Consider the following 23413-nt stretch of genomic DNA (forward strand, 5'->3'; position numbering starts at 1 on the left):
CTTCTTTGTACTTATGGTTCTTTTTGCAACTACCGGCCTTCTATCATGTTCATTTAGGGACCGATCAATATTTATTGGGGGTTCGGACCGGTGCATTCCATATTTCCAATTTCAAAAATTCCCTATGCCCTATCCTTTAATAATACAAAAAGTTGCTGTCCTATATCAGATGTGTAATTAAAAAGAGTGTGTGCCATCTAACACACATACACACACACATACACACACACACACACACACACACACACACACACACACACATACGTGCAAAATGCCGAAACTCACTACACAAGACTTTACACCTGAAACTCACTACACTATGTTCTAGGCATGCTAACCAGAATATAAATTCATTTTTACGTAATGTGGGGCACCTGTATATTGTTCTGATACTTGAAATATTGAAAACCCGTCTCTAAAAAAATTGAATTTTCACCGGATACCTACGACACGAAGTCACATGACTCATGTGAACACACACCGGAAACTCACTACAGAGTGTATACACCTGATATATTACCTGAAAGTCACTACATTTAGTCTGGCGACTGATTGAGGGCACTCACAGGAAACTCAGTGTTACAACCATTTTTCAAAAGGCAAATTTTTAGAAAATTAATCAAAATATCAGAGAGAGAGAGAGAGAGAGAGAGAGAGAGAGAGAGAGAGAGAGAGAGAGAGAGTTAGGGATAATGCTATATTCTAACCAAAAATTCACTTTTATAATTAATGTTTTGTACATTTCAACGGGGTTGTCAGTCACACTTGTAATATAACCAATGCTGTTTCTAAATTCAATACATTAGTGTATCATTCTAATTAAGAAATTAGATTATTAATATCTGTCGTTTTTTCTTAGTGTGTGATATTTGTATATGGTTTAGAGTATTCAGGATTTGAGCTCTTGCTAACCTTTCCACAAGCACCTGAAGTATGGAAATTACACCCCTCCCCTTTTTTTGCGGCGATAATTTCTCTAATATGTACATGTAGATTCCCTGTTTATTTCATCTCTCTTTCGATTTATGAAATCGTTTCACCATTTTCGATGGGCCTTCCACCGGTATAAAATACACACTGTCAGATTGTGACAAATAATAGATGAGATAGGTTTATAATACACACTGTCAGATTGTGACAAATAAGAGATGAGATAGGTTTATAATACACACTGTCAGATTGTGACAAATAAGAGATGAGATAGGTTTAGAGTTGAAGTACTGTAGTATGACACTCCCCTGACCTGTCCTGCTCGCCAACATTCGTTATCTGACGCTGTAATTACTTGGAAAATGTGCCCCGAAACGGAGACCCCCTGTTTGTTTACAAAGTTTTGTTTCCTATACCTTTTGTATTTTGTTATAACGGTAGAAGGCCCGTCTCTAATTTAATGCTTACGAAAGGCCTGAAACAATTACACAAGTCGAAAAGGGATGAGATCATCAGGGAACCTACAGCTTCCAGAAAAATTATCGCCGCAAAAAAATATCAAGAGGAGGGGGGGGGGGTGTAAGTAATATCCATACTTCAGGTGCCCGTGGTTTCTTTAGTTATTTTCTGTGGTGCAAATAGATGGATTTTCATACTTACAGTATGATGTAAAATCTACAAATTGATAATTAACCTTCAAAGATGACACAAACAGCATTTTCCCCATTTAATCACCGATTTTGACATGAATTTGGGCTTTGACGTCTTTCAAGGCATGCCTGTCCCTAAAATACTTGTTGATATTTTGATCTTAAAACAAATTACACCTGTATGTTTTTTGACGAGACACCACCCCTGCCTTGGGGTTGAAATTCACGATAAAAAGACAAAATGCTTGGGGATTTGTTTTTGAAAACCTGGTTCATATTTACATAGGTACATGTATTACTTATGCTTAGAACAGCTCAGTCACCTGCACTGCTGGCAGTACATTCTGCAATTAGTTTGTGCCATGGTTCGAATCTGCCTCGCGTATCTTTCATTTTCAACACTTCCATATCTTACACAATTATGCGTTCAAACGCATATCCATTCTTTAAATAGAATGCATTAAAAGAACAAGTACAGTCAAGTGGAACTATCCTTGCCATGGCTGATTTTATTCCAAGAACAATATTCATTCATTCTGCGCATTACTCAATGGGAAAAAAACATGCCCTGTGTATTGTACCTGCATGTACTTCATGCATCAGTGATATGTTTTATTGTACCCAGAAACAATGAATGTGTATCAAGTAGGGAGTTAGCCCAAAGTTAATAAAGACCGGATATATACCATTACAAAAATATCAAATAGAGCTCAAAATGCGTAAACAAAACATGCTAGTACATCCCTGTAAGAGGTCTATTGAAAGTTTACTAGGTTTCAAATATATTTACTTGGCCTTTGGTGACAATCTAGAACAATTAGGGTGAGCGTTTTGTAAAGACTAAAACCAGATCCCGACTAATAGCTTTTTCCTTTTGTGACAAATAACTGATCCTTTGTCACTTGTGAAGTCCAAACCTGTCAGTCTTTTAAGACATCAAAATATAATCAACTGCAGAATCAAAGTGTACATATTTATTTCATAAGCATACAAAGCTGTTCAATTTAGCTCAAAAAGCTCACATGATGTAAATAAAGCTACTCTTAAAACAGCTGACACTTAATATCTATTCATACATGACAATTTGAATAGGTTTAAAATCAAACTTGGAATGAAACAAGAGTACTACAAACAGTACATCAGTACAATATACACCCGTTGGACCTGTAAGCACATTATGCACTCTGTATTGATATCATACATATTCCAAAAAGAAAATCCTAATAGTGGGTCATGTTGCACCAATCTATCTGACATGTATTCAGCAACCTGAACTCCTATTCCTCCTAGAGGAAGCTTGTGACTAAATTTCAAAACAATATCTGTATCCAAAACGAAAACAAGGTTTTCCCACTAAGTGATACTATGACCTTGACCTTTGACCATGAGAAACAATAGACATTGTCTGCTTGGCATAATGTGTGTGTACCAAGTTTGATGGTCCTAGACCCAACGGTTCGGTCTGTATCTGCCTATAAGGTTTTCCTACTAAGTGATACTACGACCTTGACCTTGAAGAACATAGAGCATCCTACACTTGGCATGAGGAGTATGTGTACCAAGTTAGACGGTCCTAGCTCCAATAGTTCAGTCTGTATTCTGCCTACAAGGTTTTCCTATTAACTGATACTATGGCCTTGATTCACGGTGAAATGTCTATATATACATGTAGTTGTAAGATCCTCGAGCTTACCGTTCATTTTGAATTTTGCCTACAAGGTCTGGAGAGACAGATGACGCCATACCATAATACGTCCCATCTTTTATGGGCATATAAAAAAAATTACAAGGAGGATGTGATACTATCAATTACTTCATAGTCTATTGGTATATAAACTGTAGATAGTTTTAGTTAACTAGTGTTGTACTATCTTATTATATCTTCACAGAGTTAAAATGGTATGACCATCAAACCTTTTATATAGTTAATTATTTCAAGAATTGTCAGATAACAAAACTGCTATAAATTACATATCAATGTTGAATGCAATGATGTATGGTAGACGGTGAATGACCAATGCTGAAGCTGTCAATATAATTACAACCATGTAAACTGGAATTACTTTTTGCAACACCTCTGCCGAGAAGTAATAATGTTTTTCACAGCAAACTTTACATGACGCCATGTAAAAGTGGACAGAGATTTCTCCATTCTAATGCCATTTAAACAGTCGACTTGACCAGGAGTTTTCCCTACTTTGATGAAAGTATCAAACTGTCTGTGCAAAGCTGCCTTCTCTGCGGATGTCCAAGTGTGGCGCTGAACACTGCCTGTAATAAAGAATGGACAGTAGATATCACTTGTAACGGTTGTACAACAGTTTCTTAAAAGTACGTCCAACTTATTTTTTCTGTCATTTACCATAGCTAAAACTAAATGATTTCAAATTACCAATAATTTTTATCAACATTTGTCATAAACCTTCAGTAAACTATCAATGGTTAATTAAAATAAAATTAGAACTGTCCTAATAGGACTAATACTCCTATGAGGCAATTACAGAAAATGATTATTTTAAAAGAGCTTAATAGCTAAATATTATGGAAATGAAAATGGTTTATGGTTGTGAGCTTTGTTTGGAGTACAGAAAAAGTTAACCTCCCAAATTCAAGCACTAAAATGTCACAATCTAAAGAACATCGGAGTCATGTGACCTTGACTCTCAACAAACAACCTGGGCATAGAATTATGACATACCCCTTGGCCATAAGCTGCCTCTGTGTCAAGTATTACCTCTTGATGCACCTCCAATAGAGTCTGCCATGGAATTTTATATTTCTGAGACTTTCAATCTCTGTGACCTTAAACTGTCTAAATGTCAGACTTGAGTTCAAAGTCATGGCACATTCTTCCATCATAGTCAATGTTGAGGGTATATATAATCTTCATAATAAAATGACATTAAGGACAAGAATTGTGCACTTCCTACCAGGGATCTTCACCTTGTCAAAAGATCATCATGTCAGGTTGTTACACATTTTCTAGTCACAAGTAACCTTTGCACCAACATATTCCTCATGTTATGGGCCTCCGTGGTGGAGTGGTTAGAGCATGGCGCTCAAAATCACACGACCTCTCATCTCTGGTCAACGCGAGTTCGAATCCTGCTCGCACCGGTAAGTGAGAAAGTTTCCCAGTTCACTTTCGGAAGGTCAGTAGTCTCTTCCCAGGTACATTGTATCTGGTTCTCTCTTCCACCAATAAAAACTGGGTGCCACCAGATAACTTAAAATTTGTTGAGTGTGGCGGACAACAGCTAAACAATCAATCCTCTTGAAAATTATGGCCAAGGCAAAAATTTGCATATTTCTTATATCAGTGACCTTGTCCAAATGACCCTCTGTAAAGGTTGGGACATACCCTCAAGCCACAAGCAAACTTTTAACTCAAGTACAAGCTTCCAGTTTTTCTAATTTCTAAGTAAAAAATAAAGTCCATGAAGTGAAAAAAACCTGTTAGATGAGTAAAAGTTGTCCATTCATTAAGAAAACACTAGGTACAGGTCTTTACATGAGGAACAGAGAGTGTACACATTTTAAGAAAAATGTATGTGCCATTCTCTTAGAATAAATCCAGCCAAAACCATGCCGACAGACAAACAGACCAACAGACAGATACAGTGATTCCAAGATACCCTCCTAAACTTATTACGAATGTTGGTAATATATTGGAATCACCGTGTCTGTCTGTTGGTTGGTCTGTCTGTCTGTCAGCATGGTTTAACAAAATATAATACAAATTATGACATATAAATACCTTGCTTTCTTCCTCCCAACTTCCTAGATGAGCTAGGTCTCTGCATCTGCATTCCTTCTGCAATGTTGAAGACATTCAATTAAATGATTGCATTTCTTTAAGTTTCCACACATGAACCATGCATAAACTTTTGATGCCTGTCTGTCAGCATGGTTTAACAAAATATAATACAAATTATGACATATAAATACCTTGCTTTCTTCCTCCCAACTTCCTAGATGAGCTAGGTCTCTGCATCTGCATTCCTTCTGCAATGTTGGAGACATTCAATTAAATGACTGCATTTCTTTAAGTTTCCACACATAAACGATGCATAAACTGTTGATGCCATGCGGAGTACGAAAATATAGATGTATGTCAAAAGTTATGCAATGGGTGATTTCCACTGGATAAAGGGGTAAACATGTGATAAATTAATTCATCAAAACAAACCTTGTGCTGAAGTTTGAGGCATCCTTGCATTCCTTTCTTTACCCATGTCTCCAGAATTACAGGGCTCTGTAATATCAATTTGACACAAATCAAGTCTGAGTAGAAAGTATGCTATAATGATCATAATTAGTACTGTAATTAAGTAATACATTAGTAATTGGGTATTCTCTAAGGTAGTACATGTACCAGATATCTGAGGAGGTGGTCATAAAATAAAGAATCATCAGACAGAGTTTTCAAGTGAAGCACTAAGTACTACAAAACCAAAGTGTACGTGTTAAGGAGGATTGGACTATAGGAATACTTCTGTTTGAAATATATGTGACAATGAATTGTACACAGCCCTGCCTAGGGCATGAAATAGACTACACAAAAATCACAATCCTTATCATCAAAATAAATGTTAAGCACTCTGGAACACTCATATGTGAAGTTTCAAGAATTGAAAGAATTTGAAGATCTGAAAGTGTTCAATATACCTTCCAAAAGAGATTCATGGTTGGAATCATCATCACTGTCATCATCCACTTCACTCTCTGTTTCACTGTCAAGTGTTTCTAAGTTGAAGAAAAGATCCATTAGATATCAGAAACACTTTTAGACAGCCTGAGATGAAACTTGGGCAGAAAATTAACAAAGACCATGATGATGATAAACACACAAACCTTTGTCAGCAAAATCAATCTGATCGAAATCCATTCCTTTATATCTATCTATGGTTCCATTATTGATGCTATGGAGTATTTTTGAAACTTTTGCTACTTGCAAAGTACTTTCAGGCAGCCGGTAGAACTCTCTATGGACTTTTATGTTATGTCCTTGAAAAGTGGCAAGAATATCTTGTGACGTTTCACTGAGGTTTAGGACTTGAGCTAAGGTAGCAAGTTGTTTTCTAAGTTTTGTGGAATTAATGGCACTGGGATTTCGAAGCTCAGCCAAGTTACAAAATTTCCTCATGCAATCTGTGCCTCTGTAGGGCTTTGTGGTCATTCCAGGCCTGGCAAAGAGATATGGCTGTGTGACACAAGCTTCTTGTCTGGTTTTCAGGAGAATGTCAATATATTTCTTCATATCAGCGGTAAACAGTACAGGCACTTTTCTCCCTCTCTTTCCCTTGATCTCCACTCTAATGTGGGACTTGCACAGTATTTTCTCAAATTCATTGAGGGTACTCATTATTACTGGATCTGGTTTTCCACTGCCTTTCAGTGCATCACAGTAGGCCGCCACAGTCATTCTCTCTGCCTCTCCACTGCGACGCCGATTAAAAAGAATGACTTGTGCCAAACATACCTGTGCAAGTTCTGGATACAAATCCACCTTTCTGAATTCCACTTCTGAGCAAAGTTCATGTGCTCGTTGAACCAAAAAGTCATTCAGTTTCTTCACGTCCTCAACCAGTGGAATGAAGAGCTGCTTGTTGTATTTTTTCTCATTTAAAGTGGAATGTGCATGGGATGACACACTTTCAGTCCATTCATTTTCATATAAAGTGAGAAAGGCATCTGCAGTTTTAATTTTCTCTTCATTACTTTCTTTCAATCCTTCAGATTTTAAATAACTGGCACACTTGACCAAACTATGGCCTAATTTCAATGCAAGGGATGGAGCATTATAAACTTTACTAACTTCTGAATAACCACATACTAAATGCACACATTCAATTAGGGTATCCCAATGCTCTGTTTTCAACAAATCATCCAAGGCATTCAACGACCTTTTCCTACTGAGCTGCAACAGTCTTCCTAGCTCCCTTAATTTTTGAGAGATATACATGTTTCTATGTTCTTCATTTCCATGCTTACGAAACATCCTCCCTCCAAAATCCAATATCCTTTTGTCTGAAATTACTACAGATTTTACCTCATCATCTCTCATTACATTAAGTACTTTTTGTTCAAACTGCTCATTGTTACATGAAGGAGGAAGTAACAAACGCCCAAGTTTCACATGATTCTGTTTATCCAACTTGCATTCCTTGGATTTTTCTCCACAAGAAGTTGTATGTTTCCACAATTCTGTACGTTTGTACAATCCTTTACAGTAATAACAAGGCACATAATCTTTGATATCAGCACTGGATGTGTTACTCTTTTGGTATTTAGGAATAACTGCTCCTTTTCCTTTTTCAATTACTGAGTAGTTGTGATTAAAATTTCCTTTGTTCACAAGTTCCTCCCAGAGCTGTCTTCTTTGCTTGCTTCTTTTGGACAGCACTAGAATTTTGGCCACTTCAGGTTCATTGTGATGTTTTAGAGTCAGATGTCTAGCCATATTCGGCATAACTTTTTCACAGAATAGACAGGCATGTCTTTTGTTAGTATAATGTCCCTTAGCTGATTTATCAGTTTTCATGAAAGTTATTTTCTTCTCTGTCCCATTCAAAATTGGAAAAACTTGACTGACTGAAGAATACTCATCATCCTCATCATCACTGTCACTAACATGTTCATGTTGTGGGAAAACAGTTCTTGTCATGTTTGTAGAATGATCTACAAAAACAAAATCAAATACAAAATCTGGAAATTAATCCTTTAAAACCAAGGCATACCCTGAGGATACCTGTATGCAGCATATTGATTAAATTTAATGTAGTTAATACAGAATCTCTACAAAATGTGTGTTCAATTTACATAAATATATGACTTCTCCAAAAACAAAAAGATTTATGCACAAACATTATATCCAGTAAACAAAAAGGCCAAAATTGTATACATAAACAAGAGGCCCATGGGCCACATCGCTCACCCAAGTTACCTTGGACTTTAGTGATGGGCAATCGGACCAAAAACCACAATCGATTATCCACAATAATCGGACACATGTACTCGATTAATAATCGATTATAATCGGAATTGGCATTTAAGTGTTTCCCCCTCAAATGAGATGTAACAGAACCATTAAATGTATGGAAACATTTGAATTCTTCTTTGTTTCATTTGTTCACTGGTAAATAAATCAGAATTCCAATATATCAAGTAATGGAATTTATCTATAATCTCAATGTATCAAAGACATCAGAGATAGGCTCCTTTATTTGACTGTTGAATGTCGTTGTTACTGTCCTTCATATCTCCCGCCATTTTGTTTGCTTATTTTTGATCGGGTTTGACATACAGAAAATAAAATTTGAACAAAGTTGAAGTGATTTCCGGATTTTGTTTGGTCAACGATGTCGGCGACTTATATTTTGTATTCGATTAGTAGCATCGTAGGTATCTGAACGACCGACAATCGATCATCGGCGATAATCGTTTCATCACTACCCATAGTTAAAGAATTTTTTAAAATATATATTTGCATGTAAAACTTTGATCCCCAATGTGGCACCAACATACCCCCGGGAGCCATGATTTTTACAAACTTAAATCTACACTATGTCAGGAAGCTTTCATGTAAATTTCTACTTTCCTGGCCAAGTGGTTCTTGAGAAGAAAATTTTCAAAGATTTTACCTATAGATATATTCGCATGTGAAAATTTGATCTCCTATTGTGGCCCAAAACTACCACCAGGGGTCATGGTTTTAACAAACTTGAATCTGCTCTATGTCAGGAAGCTTTCAAGTAAATTTCAGCTCTTCTGGCCAAGTGGTTCTTGAGAAGATTTTTTAATGACCCCACCCTATTTTTTGCATTTTTGTGATTATCTCCCCAATGACGGGGCATGGCCGTTTATTTGGACAAACTTGAATTCCCTTCACCTTAGGATGCTTTGTGCCAAGTTTGGTTGAAAATGGCCCAGTGGTTTCGGAGAAGAAGTAGAAAATGTGAAAGTTTACAGACAGACAGACAGATCATGGGTGATCAGAAAAGCTCACTTTTGCTCAGGTGAGCTAAAAATAGATTACTCGATTTTTGTGCATTGCATAGAGTACTGTACTTTTTTGTGTTTTCTTTGATTGTTTATACTCTATAATCTTCAACATGTTCAAGTTTTATTGACAAAAAATGAAGAAATTGTTTCTGTGTGTGTACAACTACACATGCTATAAGAAATTATTTATTTACTCTTCTTTGAAGATATATATATATATATATGTATGGTTGTCTAAGCTTATAAATGGAAAACATATGAACCATCATGTGTCACTTCGTTCTTATTTGAAATATAAAACCTACTAACTTTAAATCAACAACATTTCTAACAAAAATTCCAATATTCAATCAAATTTTAGAAAACGAATCTTGCCAAATTACACATGTAGTTATTGGCATGGATTATACAAATATACCTGATTCGATTGATGAATCTTCATCTTCGTCTTCATCACTTTCACTTTCAGATGGATGATAGGAATCATCATCCATCCCATCAATACTCTCAGCTGCATAGTCATCATCAGACAGATGTTCTAAAATATCTGAAATTATGAATAAAACCATATATCAAACTTATGCATCAGCAAAACACCTATTCAAAATTTCTGCCTGCCTGAATACATTCAATTCTAAAAGAAACACAGTGGGAGCAATAGACATAGGGCCTCAGTTTTTGCGGTCTCATCTGAAGGACTGCCCCATTTAGTTACGACAACAAAGGGGATACTGAGGACCTATTCTAACTTGGATCCCAATGGGACAATTTTTAATGAAAACTGAACAGCTTCCTATAATTGAAATTATAAATGGAATCAAACTTAATTTTAACCATGGTATACAATTAACTAATTTTCTTTGTGCAACAAATTTAGGTGAGCAATGTGACCCATAAGCCATTTCTTAGTAACTACCCTGAACCAAGTCTATTGGTATCATTTCATAAAAATAATTAGCTTCATTCCTAAATATATCTCATCTTGTAATACTAAATAAATTGTACCAAACATGGGAACTAATGAAATTAGAGGTACCAAATTATACAACAGATATTTCAAATGATTGTGATAAAATAAATTCTCACATTTTTCATATGGCAATTATATCAAATAGTCTTATCTGTAATAACTTACCGAGTGCTTTTGATATGGATTTTTTTATCACTGCTTCTCTAACATTTGTCTCCTGGATATTCCTCACATCAGTCTCATGAGTATTCCTCACATCAGTCTCCTGTGTATTCCTCACATCAGTCTCCTGAATATACCTCACATCAGTTTCCTGAGTATTCCTCACATCAGTCTCCTGTGTATTCCTCACATCAGTCTCCTGTGTATTCCTCACATCAGTCTCCTGAATATACCTCACATCAGTTTCCTGAGTATTCCTCACATCAGTCTCCTGTGTATTCCTCACATCAGTCTCCTGTGTATTCCTCACATCAGTCTCCTGAGTATTCCTCACACCAGTCTCCTGTGTATTCCTCACATCAGTTTCCTGAGTATTCCTCACATCAGTCTCCTGTGTATTCCTCACATCAGTCTCCTGAATATACCTCAAATCAGTCTCTAAATTCCTTCTCTTTTTCTTCTGCCTTTTCACATCAGTCTCCTGGATATTCCTCACATCAGTCTCCTGAGTATTCCTCACATCAGTCTCCTGAGTATTCCTCACATCAGTCTCCTGTGTATTCCTCATATCAGTCTCTAAATTCCTTCTCTTCTTCTTCTGTCTTTTCACATCAGTCTCCTGAGTATTCCTCACATCAGTCTCCTGAGTATTCCTCACATCAGTCTCCTGTGTATTCCTCATATCAGTCTCTAAATTCCTTCTCTTCTTCTTCTGCCTTTTCACATCAGTCTCCTGTGTATTCATCACATCAGTCTCCTGTGTATTTCTCACATAAATCTCCTGTGTATTCCTCACATCAGTCTCCTGAATATTCCTCACATCAGTCTCTAAATTCTTTTTCTTCTTCTTCTGCCTTTTCACATCAGTCTCCTGAATATTCCTCACATCAGTCTCTAAATTCCTTCTCTTCTTCTTCTGCCTTTTCACATCAGTCTCCTGAATATTCCTCACATCAGTCTCTAAATTCTTTTTCTTCTTCTTCTGCCTTTTCACATCAGTCTCCTGAGTATTCCTCACATCAGTCTCCTGAGTATTCCTCACATCAGTCTCCTGTGTATTCCTCACATCAGTCTCCTGTGTATTCCTCACATCAGTCTCCTGAGTATTCCTTACATCAGTCTCCTGAATATTCCTCATATCAGTCTCTAAATTCCTTCTATTCTTCTTCTGCCTTTTCACATCAGTCTCCTGAGTATTCCTCACATCAGTCTCCTGAGTATTCCTCACATCAGTCTCCTGAGTATTCCTCACATCAGTCTCCTGTGTATTCCTCACATCAGTCTCCTGTGTATTCCTCACATTTGTCTCTAAATTCCTTCTCTTTTTCTTCTGCCTTTTCACATCAGTCTCCTGAATATTCCTCACATCAGTCTCCTGAGTATTCCTCACATCAGTCTCCTGAGTATTCCTCACATCAGTCTCCTGTGTATTCCTCACATCAGTCTCCTGTGTATTCCTCACATCAGTCTCCTGAGTATTCCTTACATCAGTCTCCTGAATATTCCTCATATCAGTCTCTAAATTCCTTCTATTCTTCTTCTGCCTTTTCACATCAGTCTCCTGAGTATTCCTCACATCAGTCTCCTGAGTATTCCTCACATCAGTCTCCTGAGTATTCCTCACATCAGTCTCCTGAATATTCCTCACATCAGTCTCCTGAGTATTCCTTACATCAGTCTCCTGAATATTCCTCACATCAGTCTCCTGTGTATTCCTCACATCAGTCTCCTGAATATTCCTCACAGTTGTCTCTAAATTCCTTTTCTTCTTCTGCCTTTTCACGGTTTCCTGAGTATTCCTCACACAAGTCTCCTGTGTATTCCTCACATCAGTCTCCTGGATATTCCTCACATCAGTCTCCTGAGTATTCCTCACATCAGTCTCCTGAGTATTCCTGACATCAGTCTCCTGTGTATTTCTCACATCAGTCTCCTGTGTATTTCTCACATCAGTCTCCTGAGTATTCCTCACATTTGTCTCTAAATTCCTTCTCTTTTTCTTCTGCCTTTTCACACCAGTCTTCTGAGTATTCCTCACATCAGTCTTCTGTGTATTCCTCACATCAGTCTCTTGAATATTCCTCACATCAGTCTCCTGTGTATTCCTCACATCAGTCTCCTGAATATTCCTCATATTTGTCTCTAAATTCCTTTTCTTCTTCTGCCTTTTCACGGTTTCCTGAGTATTCCTCACACCAGTCTCCTGTGTATTCCTCACATCAGTCTCCTGAGTATTCCTCACATCAGTCTCCTGTGTATTCCTCACATCAGTCTCCTGAATATACCTCACATCAGTCTCCTGTGTATTCCTCACATCAGTCTCCTGTGTATTCCTCACATCAGTCTCCTGAGTATTCCTCACACCAGTCTCCTGAATATACCTCACATCAGTTTCCTGAGTATTCCTCACATCAGTTTCCTGAATATTCCTCACATCAGTCTCCTGTGTATTCCTCACATCTGTCTCCTGTGTATTACTTAATTTGGTTCCTGGATTACCCAAATCTGTTACCTGGTTAACCCAAACATCTGTCTCTTGGTTGCTCACTTCTGTCCCAAAATACCTCAATTTGTCTTTTCTGACTCCTTGTCTCTCACTTCCCTCACCTATCTTCATACTTCTAACTTCGGCCTCATCAACAGTATCTACAAATAATATTTCACGATGACATTATATATCTTTTTAAATTTTGAAAATTTATGGTTAAAATTATTTCATTTTTATTTAGAAGCTGCCTTTGGATTTTCTGGATGAAGGATGGTAAATCAGCACAATCATGTTGAAAATTAAATCAAAAGTTCAACACCAATACTGTATACTTTACACCAAATTTCAAATGTTTAGAGACAAAAGATCTTTGAAATCCAAATAACTTTGAATATCTAAGAAATGAATAATGTTAAAAGGTCTCTGGGATATAAACTTGGTCCATTACTTCAGGCTTTTCGGTAGATTTGATCATGTACCAACCAAGTTCATATTCCAGAAAACTTTTTAACATTGTTATTTATTTCTTATATTTATGTATGGGGAAAATGGATCATTTAAAATTATAATCCTAACTATAAGCCATACATAAACTAGGAAGAATTGTTTAAGCTCACAGTCACTAAAACTGACGAGACGACATTTTCCATAATTTTTTTAAAAACATTTTTAGGGATCATCTTTAAAGTGGAAAATTAGGACTTACAGAAAATAACAATCGCCTAGATATGTATATGAGCTTCTAACAAGGAACGGTGTTGTGAACATATGATAGTAAACTAAACTTGCCAACATACCAAATATCAAAGGCATATATGTCAAAAGACAAAGTTATGGTCTGGACAATTTTTTTTTCTATTATTTGACTTTTACATAAAAGGCCAATGTCAAAGGTCAGCAAAATTGGCACTTGACACAGTCTTATCATGGTATACCCACATACCAAATATGAAAGGTCAATGTCAATCGACAAAAAAAGTTATGGACCGGACAACAAAAATACCCAAAAACTTCTTTTATTGACCTTTACATAAAAGGTCAAAGTCAAAGGTCATCGAAAATGGCTTCCGACTCTCTGTCTTATCATGGTCTACCAACATACCAAATACCAAAGGCCTAGCCCAAAAATTCTATTATTTGACCTTTACATAAAAGGTCAAGGTCAAAGGTCATCACAAATGACATGTGACACAGTTTTATCATGGTATACCCACATACCAAATATCAAAGGCCTATGTCAAAAGACAAAAAAAGTTATGGCCCGGACAAACTTTGTATAAGAAGAGGAAGAAGAAGTGAAAGAAGAAAAAGAAGAATTCACACTAAAAGAATATTCCCCCTTCTGAGAAGGGGAGACATTATTATTGAGAAGGTGTGACATAGACACTATTAAAACAGAGTTAAAAGATTTCCTTATAAATTTTTATTGTTTACTTCAAGAGTTAAAAATTTTAAAAAATGAACAATATAATGGACAAATATCAAGTAACTTTTATTGCAAAAAAATAAGATCACTGTTGAATGTACTGGCTTGAAATTCACTAAATGTGTGTGATAAATCTGTATTGACATTGAAACTCACTACATGTGTGTGATAAATCTGTATTGACATTGAAACTCACTACATGTGTGTGATAAATATGTATTGACATTGAAACTCACTGCATGTGTGTGATAAATCTGTATTGACATTGAAACTCACTACATGTATGTGATAAATATGTATTGACATTGAAACTCACTGCATGTGTGTGATAAATCTGTATTGACACTGAAACTCACTACATGTGTGTGATAAATCTGTATTGACATTGAAACTCACTACATGTGTGTGATAAAAAGAGGATATCTATATTGCGTGTTTTCCAATGAGTTGATATGGTGTAGTTATTTGCGAGGCTTGCCGAGCGAATAAATACACCATATAAACTCGTTGGATAAACCAAATATCAAAACACGCAATTATAGATGTTGTATTTATGTCGTACGTCTTCTTTTCGCTTAATTTTGAGATGATTCTCAGTATGGTAGAAACAGCTGATTGAATTTGTTTTGAATTCGTGGCTCAGACGTCATGGTTATCAGTTTTCCTTACGCGGGAAAAAATAGTGCGCTTATAATCCATTCATATACAGTACAAAGGGCATTTTTATAAAAGAAACCATGGACAACAAGAGATGTTTGTAAAACACATATGCCCTGAAGATGTACCAGTGTAGGTTCACAGTATATTCCTATGTCCAGTTTGACCATGTGACCTCAAAATCAATAGGGGTAATTTTCTTCTGAAGATGTACTGGTGTGCCAAGTTTGATGTCTGTCAAGCAAAGGGTTCTCTAAACATTGAATGGTCAGTATATTCCTATGCCCAGTTTGACCCTTGACCTTTAACCATATGACCTCAAAATCAATAGGGGTAATCTACTCCTTAGGATGTACCAGTGTGCTAAGTTTGATGTTTTTCAGCAAAGGGTTCTCAAGATATTGAGCGGACATTATATTCCTATGTCCAGAGTAGATTGACCCTTGACTTTTGACCTTAAAAACACTAGGGGTCCTCTTCTACTCATAACCAACCCACATATGAAATATCATTATCATCAAGTGAATGGTTCTCAAGATATTGAGCGGACAACACATGGTCTACAGACCGACCGACCGACAGTTGCAAAACAATATGCCTCCTCTTTTTCAAAGGGGGGCATAGAATTGTTTTAGAGAGGATTATAGTTTATAATTAATAATGGTTTTGCCATTCCAACAAAATAAAAACTATTGACCGAGTATTTATTTTTTGACGTAGGCCTGACCTTCTGATAAAAGTTTGATGTCGGCGTCTTTTTGAAATAAACATGTGTAACAACGATCAATGAAAGTAATATTCTAATGCAGCAGTATTAGAATGTTCAATAGTTTACAATGAAAAGTAGAAGTGTTTGTGCATTTGGATTTTATTCACGTGTCTTCTTTAGATCTGAGGGCGAGAGGAAATCCTGAGGCACTTTAGGCCTAGGAAGTAAAGCTATTGAGATTTCTCACATTCAATATGGCTCCAGAGAAAAGAGACTGTGCTTGTGAATACTTGGTACCACAGCATGTCTAGGTACTTTCAATTAGGCTTGTCCAGTAGGCGGTTGATTTCTTGTCGATGATAATAGTGTGGACATTTTTTTGGTCGAATATTTTGAGTAGTTTAATATTGATCGAGTTGACATTTTTATGGCCGATAACTTGCATTATATGTCAGTGGGGGCAACATCATTTTAATTTTGCTATAAAATATATTCTAAATAAATACAGAATAACAAATTGTACACGTTATTTCAAGCATCGATATGCATAAACATAGACAATATGTCATCCAAGCGGGGACGGTGTCAAAAGTAGTTCGGACCGGAAGTGTTTTATCAAACGGGCGTGTGATAAAGCCAATGTTTTATCTCACTTTCAATATACACCACACGTAAGAGATAAATCTGTATTGACATTGAAAATCACTGCATGTGTGTGATAAATATGTATTGACATTGAAACTCACTACATGTGTGTGATAAATCTGTTTTGACATTAAAAATCACTACATGTGTGTGATAAATCTGTATTGACATTGAAACTCACTACATGTGTGTGATAAATCTGTTTTGACATTAAAAATCACTGCATGTGTGTGATAAATCTGTATTGACATTGAAACTCACTACATGTGTGTGATAAATCTGTATTGACATTGAAACTCACTACATGTGTGTGATAAATATGTATTGACATTGGAACTCACTGCATGTGTGTGATAAATCTGTATTGACATTGAAACTCACTACATGTGTGTGATAAATTTGTATAGACATTGAAACTCACTACATGTGTGTGATAAAACTGTACTGACATTGAAAATCACTACATGTGACCGTGCAGTGTGCAATGGCATCAAAACTCACTACATGTGTGCTATAAATGTATATTGGCATGAATCTAATTACATGTGCATCTGATGAATTGAAATGGTGTATTCATGATGCAAACTAAGAAAGTTGACTTGTGCAAATTTAAAATATCAATTAAGATTCTCTTTCAAAGAAAACTTGTGAATATTCAAATCATACATTTAATACAATTGAATATCAAAATGATTAGTATTAATTGAATTTTACCTTCACAGTCTTCATCTTTATTACTGGTGACATCAAATGGGTCATCATCCACTGTGTCAGAGGAATCTTGAACACAAAAATAATAATTACTCAAAATTTATGAAGTACATGTATGAAATGCAAAAGTTTCCATCATTAGGTCAAAATAAAATATATGTGTGTTTCCTATTTCACTCCCAAAAATTAGGTGGGGTAGTTACATGTAGGTAAAACATTTCATTTTATTAAAACATTTTATTTGAAGTCTTAGTTTTGATACATTTTCAATACAGGTCTATATACATTACAAATACTTTTCACACATTTTGAAGATCAATAGTTGTAAAATGTAAATCAGAGAAACTCGAATGCAAAAAGATAAAAATTCCAAATTCAGGATTTTTATTTTCTTTTAATTACATGTATAGCATAAATAAAATATTTAGAGTTGTCAGCAAAAATGTAGGTAGGGTAGGGAAACTGGAAACACACATATAATTATTCTATTTTGACCTTATCAGTTTTGTACAATTTGTCATACTGTTAATTTTATAGTATATCTAAAGTTCATGTAAAGGGGTGAAGCCTTCTAGTTTTTAGTTATTCAACACCTTCTTTGAAAAGATTTCTTTAAATCAAGGATGTCACCCATTACTCATGACACACTGCATAACTGAGGTCTCTGCTCAGTACTGGACCTATATTTATTTCATAATGATTGACAAATGAGTACTACAACTAGTATCAATATTTCTCATTAGTATAGGCAGTTGTGCAAGTGGGTCAATGATGTAGGGGAAAACTAAAACACTTGGATGAAGTCCTTGAGTTCTAGCAGGAGATCACCCTCTCACATACAACAACTTGGGTAGCAGCTAACCACTGCACTATCTCAACACCCCAATATCTCAGGACATAATTGTGCACTTAGGGTTATTTCAAATGACCAACCAGTTGAACCTGCAGTAGCAGTTTGTAAGATTGCAACAAAAATCATGACATGCAGGAAAATGGTAAAATATTTATCATACCCCAGGTTACCTTAGTGTTTTAAAACTTCTATCTTTTTTGTGCAGTTTTAAGAGAATGAGGTAATTTCCATATACATGCATGTCTATAGACAGGCAAGTTATTTACAATATAATAAACTATCTCATGTACAACATTGAACGAATTCATCACACTTTGAAAAAAGTTATTATATTTTAAAGATAAAACTAAGAAAGTTAGTAATGTACATTGTAACATGTAAACACAATGTCAACAAGAAATTTAAACTAAGGATTTATGAAAAAAATCATTGTTATGGTATTTCTTTTTTTTTTTTAAATTTGTAAATTCGTATGAACATAATGAATTTTTTACAAATGTAAATGTAAAGTGTTGAAATGATAAATTCATGTTAAAAAGTATTACTATGCAGATCTGATTTACTCTCATGCAGTGCACTCTGTAAAATATTCATACAAGCAACAATTCAAATGATTAAGTTCATGTATAATTGTATCAAACTGTTGTACATATATGTTACACTATATATATTCCTGAAATCCAGGTGATATTTCAAAACACAATTGATATGAATAATTTGTCACATACTTGTCTCCAAGGTAGGTTAGTTTCCCCATAGTCGTATCTCAACTCTTCTCCCCTTTCTATATTTCGATTAGCAGATAGACAGAGTCGAGGGTTGTTTTCCACCGTCAAAAGCTTCATAACACAATTGTTTAGTGGGTCACCATTTTTAGCATCGTTTATATATTTCCCAATTCTGTCTGTACCTGTTGCGTCAACACTAAGAAAAAGAAACTTGACATTAGATTTTGAAGTGCAGTGTGTTTATAGTTTTTAATCAAGCATTGATGACACATGATTAATATAACATTTTATACTAAATATGGATTGTCAAAGTACAGATACATGTATATCAATGGCAAGACAATATTCACCATCTAAGACCATTCCACTTGTAGTAGAAGAGGTAACAGTGTTTAATTTTCCGCTTCCTATCCCTCTCCTCTGCTTCTTTAGGAGCAATTCTTTCCCCAACATATTCAGTTAAAAAACTGCCCTTAGAGAAGTTTTCACTAGCAAAAACGCCATACCCTAAACACAAAAATAACCCATCAAGAAATCATAAAACAAAAACAAGCCAAGATTATAATGATGAACTTGGATAAAAAACAAACATGGTTAATATAATATTAAGATATATTTTATACTATTATGTATACTAATTATGTATCCATGAACAAATAATTTATAAAAGATAATAATAAAAAAAACATCCAGTCTTCGACGTTAACCAGTGGCCCGATGCCCGAGGCCAGTAAAATCGGGATCGGGCTTCTTAAAATATTAAACCCAGGAGTCCGGCGGGCCTGTAAATGTTTTCTTATATGTTCTGTATATATTATAAATAAAGCGTGAGATTGACTCAGACTAAATGTCATGACTTAGTAGTCAAATTTCGCATAGAAAAATTATCAACCATGCTGCCTTTTCTGAAGTATAGGGAGGGGGCTCGTCCGGGAAATTCAAAACCACCCAAGCGTATTTCATAATCACAACCATCCGATAAAAAAAACAACCCAAAAAACCTGTCGTACGAGGAGAAAAGAGCGAAAATTCATGGCCCATTGGACCGAGGGTAGGCCTTGGCTAACATTTGATTCTGGAGACAACAAAATGATTTGTACGCGGTGTATACAAAACAAAGTTGAACATGAGCTGCTGATGTATCTGCGAGATTAATATATTGAAAAATAAAATAAGACAATCCTTTTAATGTCAGTTGTTCTCTAACTATGATCATCTTGACCTGTATTTTCCTACAGTAGAACATGCATGTATCTATAGTGTAGAATCAGCAAATGAAATGTGGTCAAATTAGAAAAAAACATTTGGGGCCTGTAAAATATTGTTCGGGCTTGCACAATTATTATACCGGGAGGCCCGAAGGGCCTGTGCTTTACAAAGTTTTTCGTGAAGACTGAACATCAATAAAAAAAACTAATAAAAAAAATAATATATATATGTATATGAATGAACACTATAAAAATAAAGTATAAATTTTATATATTTTTTATATAAATTGAGTAGTTTCATAACACAAATTAAATAATCCCAAGACACCGTGTCAAAAGCTTTTCCAGAGTAGCATTAGATATGGAATGTTTTTTACTTGGGTATAGTTCATTATATCATAAATCAGTCTAGTATTTTCTGCAATATTTCTGCCTGGTATAAATCCTGTTTGATCCCCATTTATTAATTTTGGTAGAATATGTTTTATTCGATTTGCTATACATCCTAATCCTATTTTGTAGACAGTATTTAGTAGAGTTAATGGTCTCCAGTTTTTTAAAAATTGTTTTGGTTTGTCTTGTTTTGATAAATAAGTGATAATCCCATTTTTGAGTACTAGATAGTTCTCCCATTTCATATGCATAATTTAATGATCTAGTTACAAAATGGCCTAAATCTGTCCAGAAAAATGTGAAAAACTCTGTACAGTTGTAAAACCATCACTTCCTGGACTATTATATTATTATTCATTCTTTTTAATGTGTCTGTTGTTTCTTTATTAGTCCCAAAAATTTGACAATCTGGTTGTTTGTGTCGTTGGTCATTTTAGTGCTTTGTATATATATATATTAAAAATCCACAACGGTTACCATAATACATACAGGTCTATGTCTAGTAAATCTAAATTCAAACTTTTCAAACTTTTTGTTAACTTCGGGTTTATGATATTACACCAAAGTAGATTTGCATTTCCTATACAGGTACTAAAGAGTCATTATAGTTAAAAATTTCATGTCACAAAATAAACAACATTAATGTGTTTGCAACTTGCATAATGATTGTTACTTTCTATTACATGTGGATCGAACTCACCAATTCTTCTGTTGATGTATTTCACTTTCAACAGATCGCTATCTAGTCCTGAACGGCACATAAATTCTGCCTCTGCTTTCGGGCTTATTCGTTGTTTCTAAACATGTACAACAAATCTTATGTCAGATAACACAATTGAGAATTCCAAAAATGTTATAGAATCTATTACATTGTTTTGTTCAAACTGAATTACCTTTAGGCATTGCATTCTTGCTTGTAAACTCCTTTTCAACTAGGATTAAAATGAAAACTATATGTAATAAGCTTTAATGCATATCATGAATTTAACACTTGGAACTATTTACAAATAGGAATTAATACATTGTTAATTTTTTTTTACATGATTCGATGGTTCAAAATAATTTAACCAAACAATACATTTATCTCAATATTGTCTTACATCATTCGAATCTGTTGATGTCATTTGATTCACCAAAATGCAATGAAGCACCAAATTACTGCTCTGACATATACATTGTACACACTGAAATTATGTTGTATATATTATTACTACTGTAACTTGATCCTAAGAGTCGGATCACGCCGAGTTGACAGGCGAGGATCATCAGATCACATGAGACGCGAAGCGTCGAGTTTGATCTGACGATCCGCGCCTGTCAACGAGATGTGATCCAACTCTTCGGATCAATTAAGTTACCATAGTAATGATAAATTTATTATATACCCCCTATGCATTTTAAATCCACATTTATATGATACTAAATGTAATCCAAATTATCAAAAATACAGACATACAGTGAAATTATGTTTTGTTTATGCAGTTTTGTTTGTGACGCGGCCAATATTTTAAGCAAAAAACGTTACGTTGATGCATTGTGACGTCATTGTGACGGTATCAGTTTCAGAGAATACTGATACGGAATCAGAAAACCACAGGGTGGTGATCCAGAAAACCGGATCACACGCTGTGAAATCCACAGTATCAAAGAACGATACATTGATGGGTATATAATAAATCAAGTTATCAACTGCCTTTGCCTTGCGATAAGTGTGTTTACTTCATTACTGTGCAGAGCAAACATTACCATAATCAGCAGCACTGTCTCTTTCAGAAGATTAAAGAAAAAATTACATTTTTGTATGTAATAATATTTTTTCAAAAAATATGCAACAATTTGACTGCATGACTATGGTAGAATGTGTGCATTATTCAATTTTTCACTTACTGCAATCTTTCCTCTTGAATATGCTGCCATGATCAAATCAGATAATCTTAATTCATGAACTACAGAAAAAGAATCAAGGAATAATCAGAAATAGATGAAACAGGGCATAATTAGACTGACATGTCATTTCTGCATAAAAATGTAAATATAAGAATCAAGCAGCTATTTCAAGGCTATACCCAAACTACTTTCTAGTAGATCAAGTTTGTAAGACTGACACTGCGAATCTGTTTAACATATTGCCAAAATTATGTTGCTATGTAAATCATTAAAGGGACTGGTTCACGATTTTTGATCAAAATATTTTTCATTTTTGATGTTAAGCATTAAAAATATAACTCATTTAATATTGACAGCCAAAATTTTGACCTTCTGAATGCAAGAATGAAAGCAATATTTCAGCCTTAAATCTGTGTTATGTAAACAAAGACTCGAGTCTTTTTTATGTAAACAAACAAACAAGTGAAATATTGATTTTGTAATATAATTCATCTTACTTTTGCATAATCACAAATTTCAACTTTTAGATGACACATTTTACTCTTAAAATGCTTGAAATGTGAAAGATATAATAAACTTAGATCGATATCCATTTCTTTTGAAAATCCCGTAAACAATAACATATTGCAATCTTTGTTTACAAAACAAATAATAAACTCTCTAAAATTAGCTTCTGTGATGATGTATAACCTTAATTTTTATTTGAAATCTTTCAAACACATTAGACAGTAGATTTTGATCATTAAAAGTGAAAAACAAAATTTTGGGTAAAATCGTGAATCAGTCCCTTTAATAATGATTATGTTCATTAGTCCAAAAATAAAATATGAGTATTTCCTAAAATTTCACTCTGAAAAAAAAATTAGGTAGGATAGGTAGGTAGGTAAAACATTTAATTTTTTTAAAACATCATTTTAATTTGTTTTTGCAACATTTCTAGATTTGTGTCAGTTTGCCAACAAAAACATTCAATTCCACCTCAAATGACTTGG

General features: G+C 34.9%; 2 protein-coding genes across 2 annotated transcripts; both read right to left on the reverse strand.

Moving 5' to 3' along the window:
- Positions 1-3600: 3600 nt before the first annotated feature.
- On the reverse strand, positions 3601-18976 carry LOC125658358 (uncharacterized). The gene is made up of 10 exons (XM_056158880.1): positions 18934-18976; positions 17356-17421; positions 10720-13362; positions 10003-10131; positions 6435-8261; positions 6249-6326; positions 5770-5835; positions 5529-5585; positions 5338-5394; positions 3601-3851 (listed from the first exon to the last, which is right to left on the reverse strand). Exons 3-10 carry the CDS (start codon positions 13331-13333, stop codon positions 3640-3642), a joined length of 5040 nt encoding a protein of 1679 aa, XP_056014855.1. The 5' UTR covers positions 13334-13362; positions 17356-17421; positions 18934-18976; the 3' UTR covers positions 3601-3639.
- On the reverse strand, positions 18865-22451 carry LOC130052818 (N-lysine methyltransferase KMT5A-A-like). Its single transcript, XM_056158881.1, has 5 exons — positions 22422-22451; positions 21428-21466; positions 21235-21331; positions 19284-19440; positions 18865-19129 (listed from the first exon to the last, which is right to left on the reverse strand). Exons 1-5 carry the CDS (start codon positions 22449-22451, stop codon positions 18898-18900), a joined length of 555 nt encoding a protein of 184 aa, XP_056014856.1. The 3' UTR covers positions 18865-18897.
- Positions 22452-23413: the final 962 nt, after the last annotated feature.

Source organism: Ostrea edulis, chromosome 3, assembly GCF_947568905.1.
Source record: "Ostrea edulis chromosome 3, xbOstEdul1.1, whole genome shotgun sequence".
NCBI classification, from domain to species: Eukaryota; Metazoa; Mollusca; class Bivalvia; order Ostreida; family Ostreidae; genus Ostrea; species Ostrea edulis.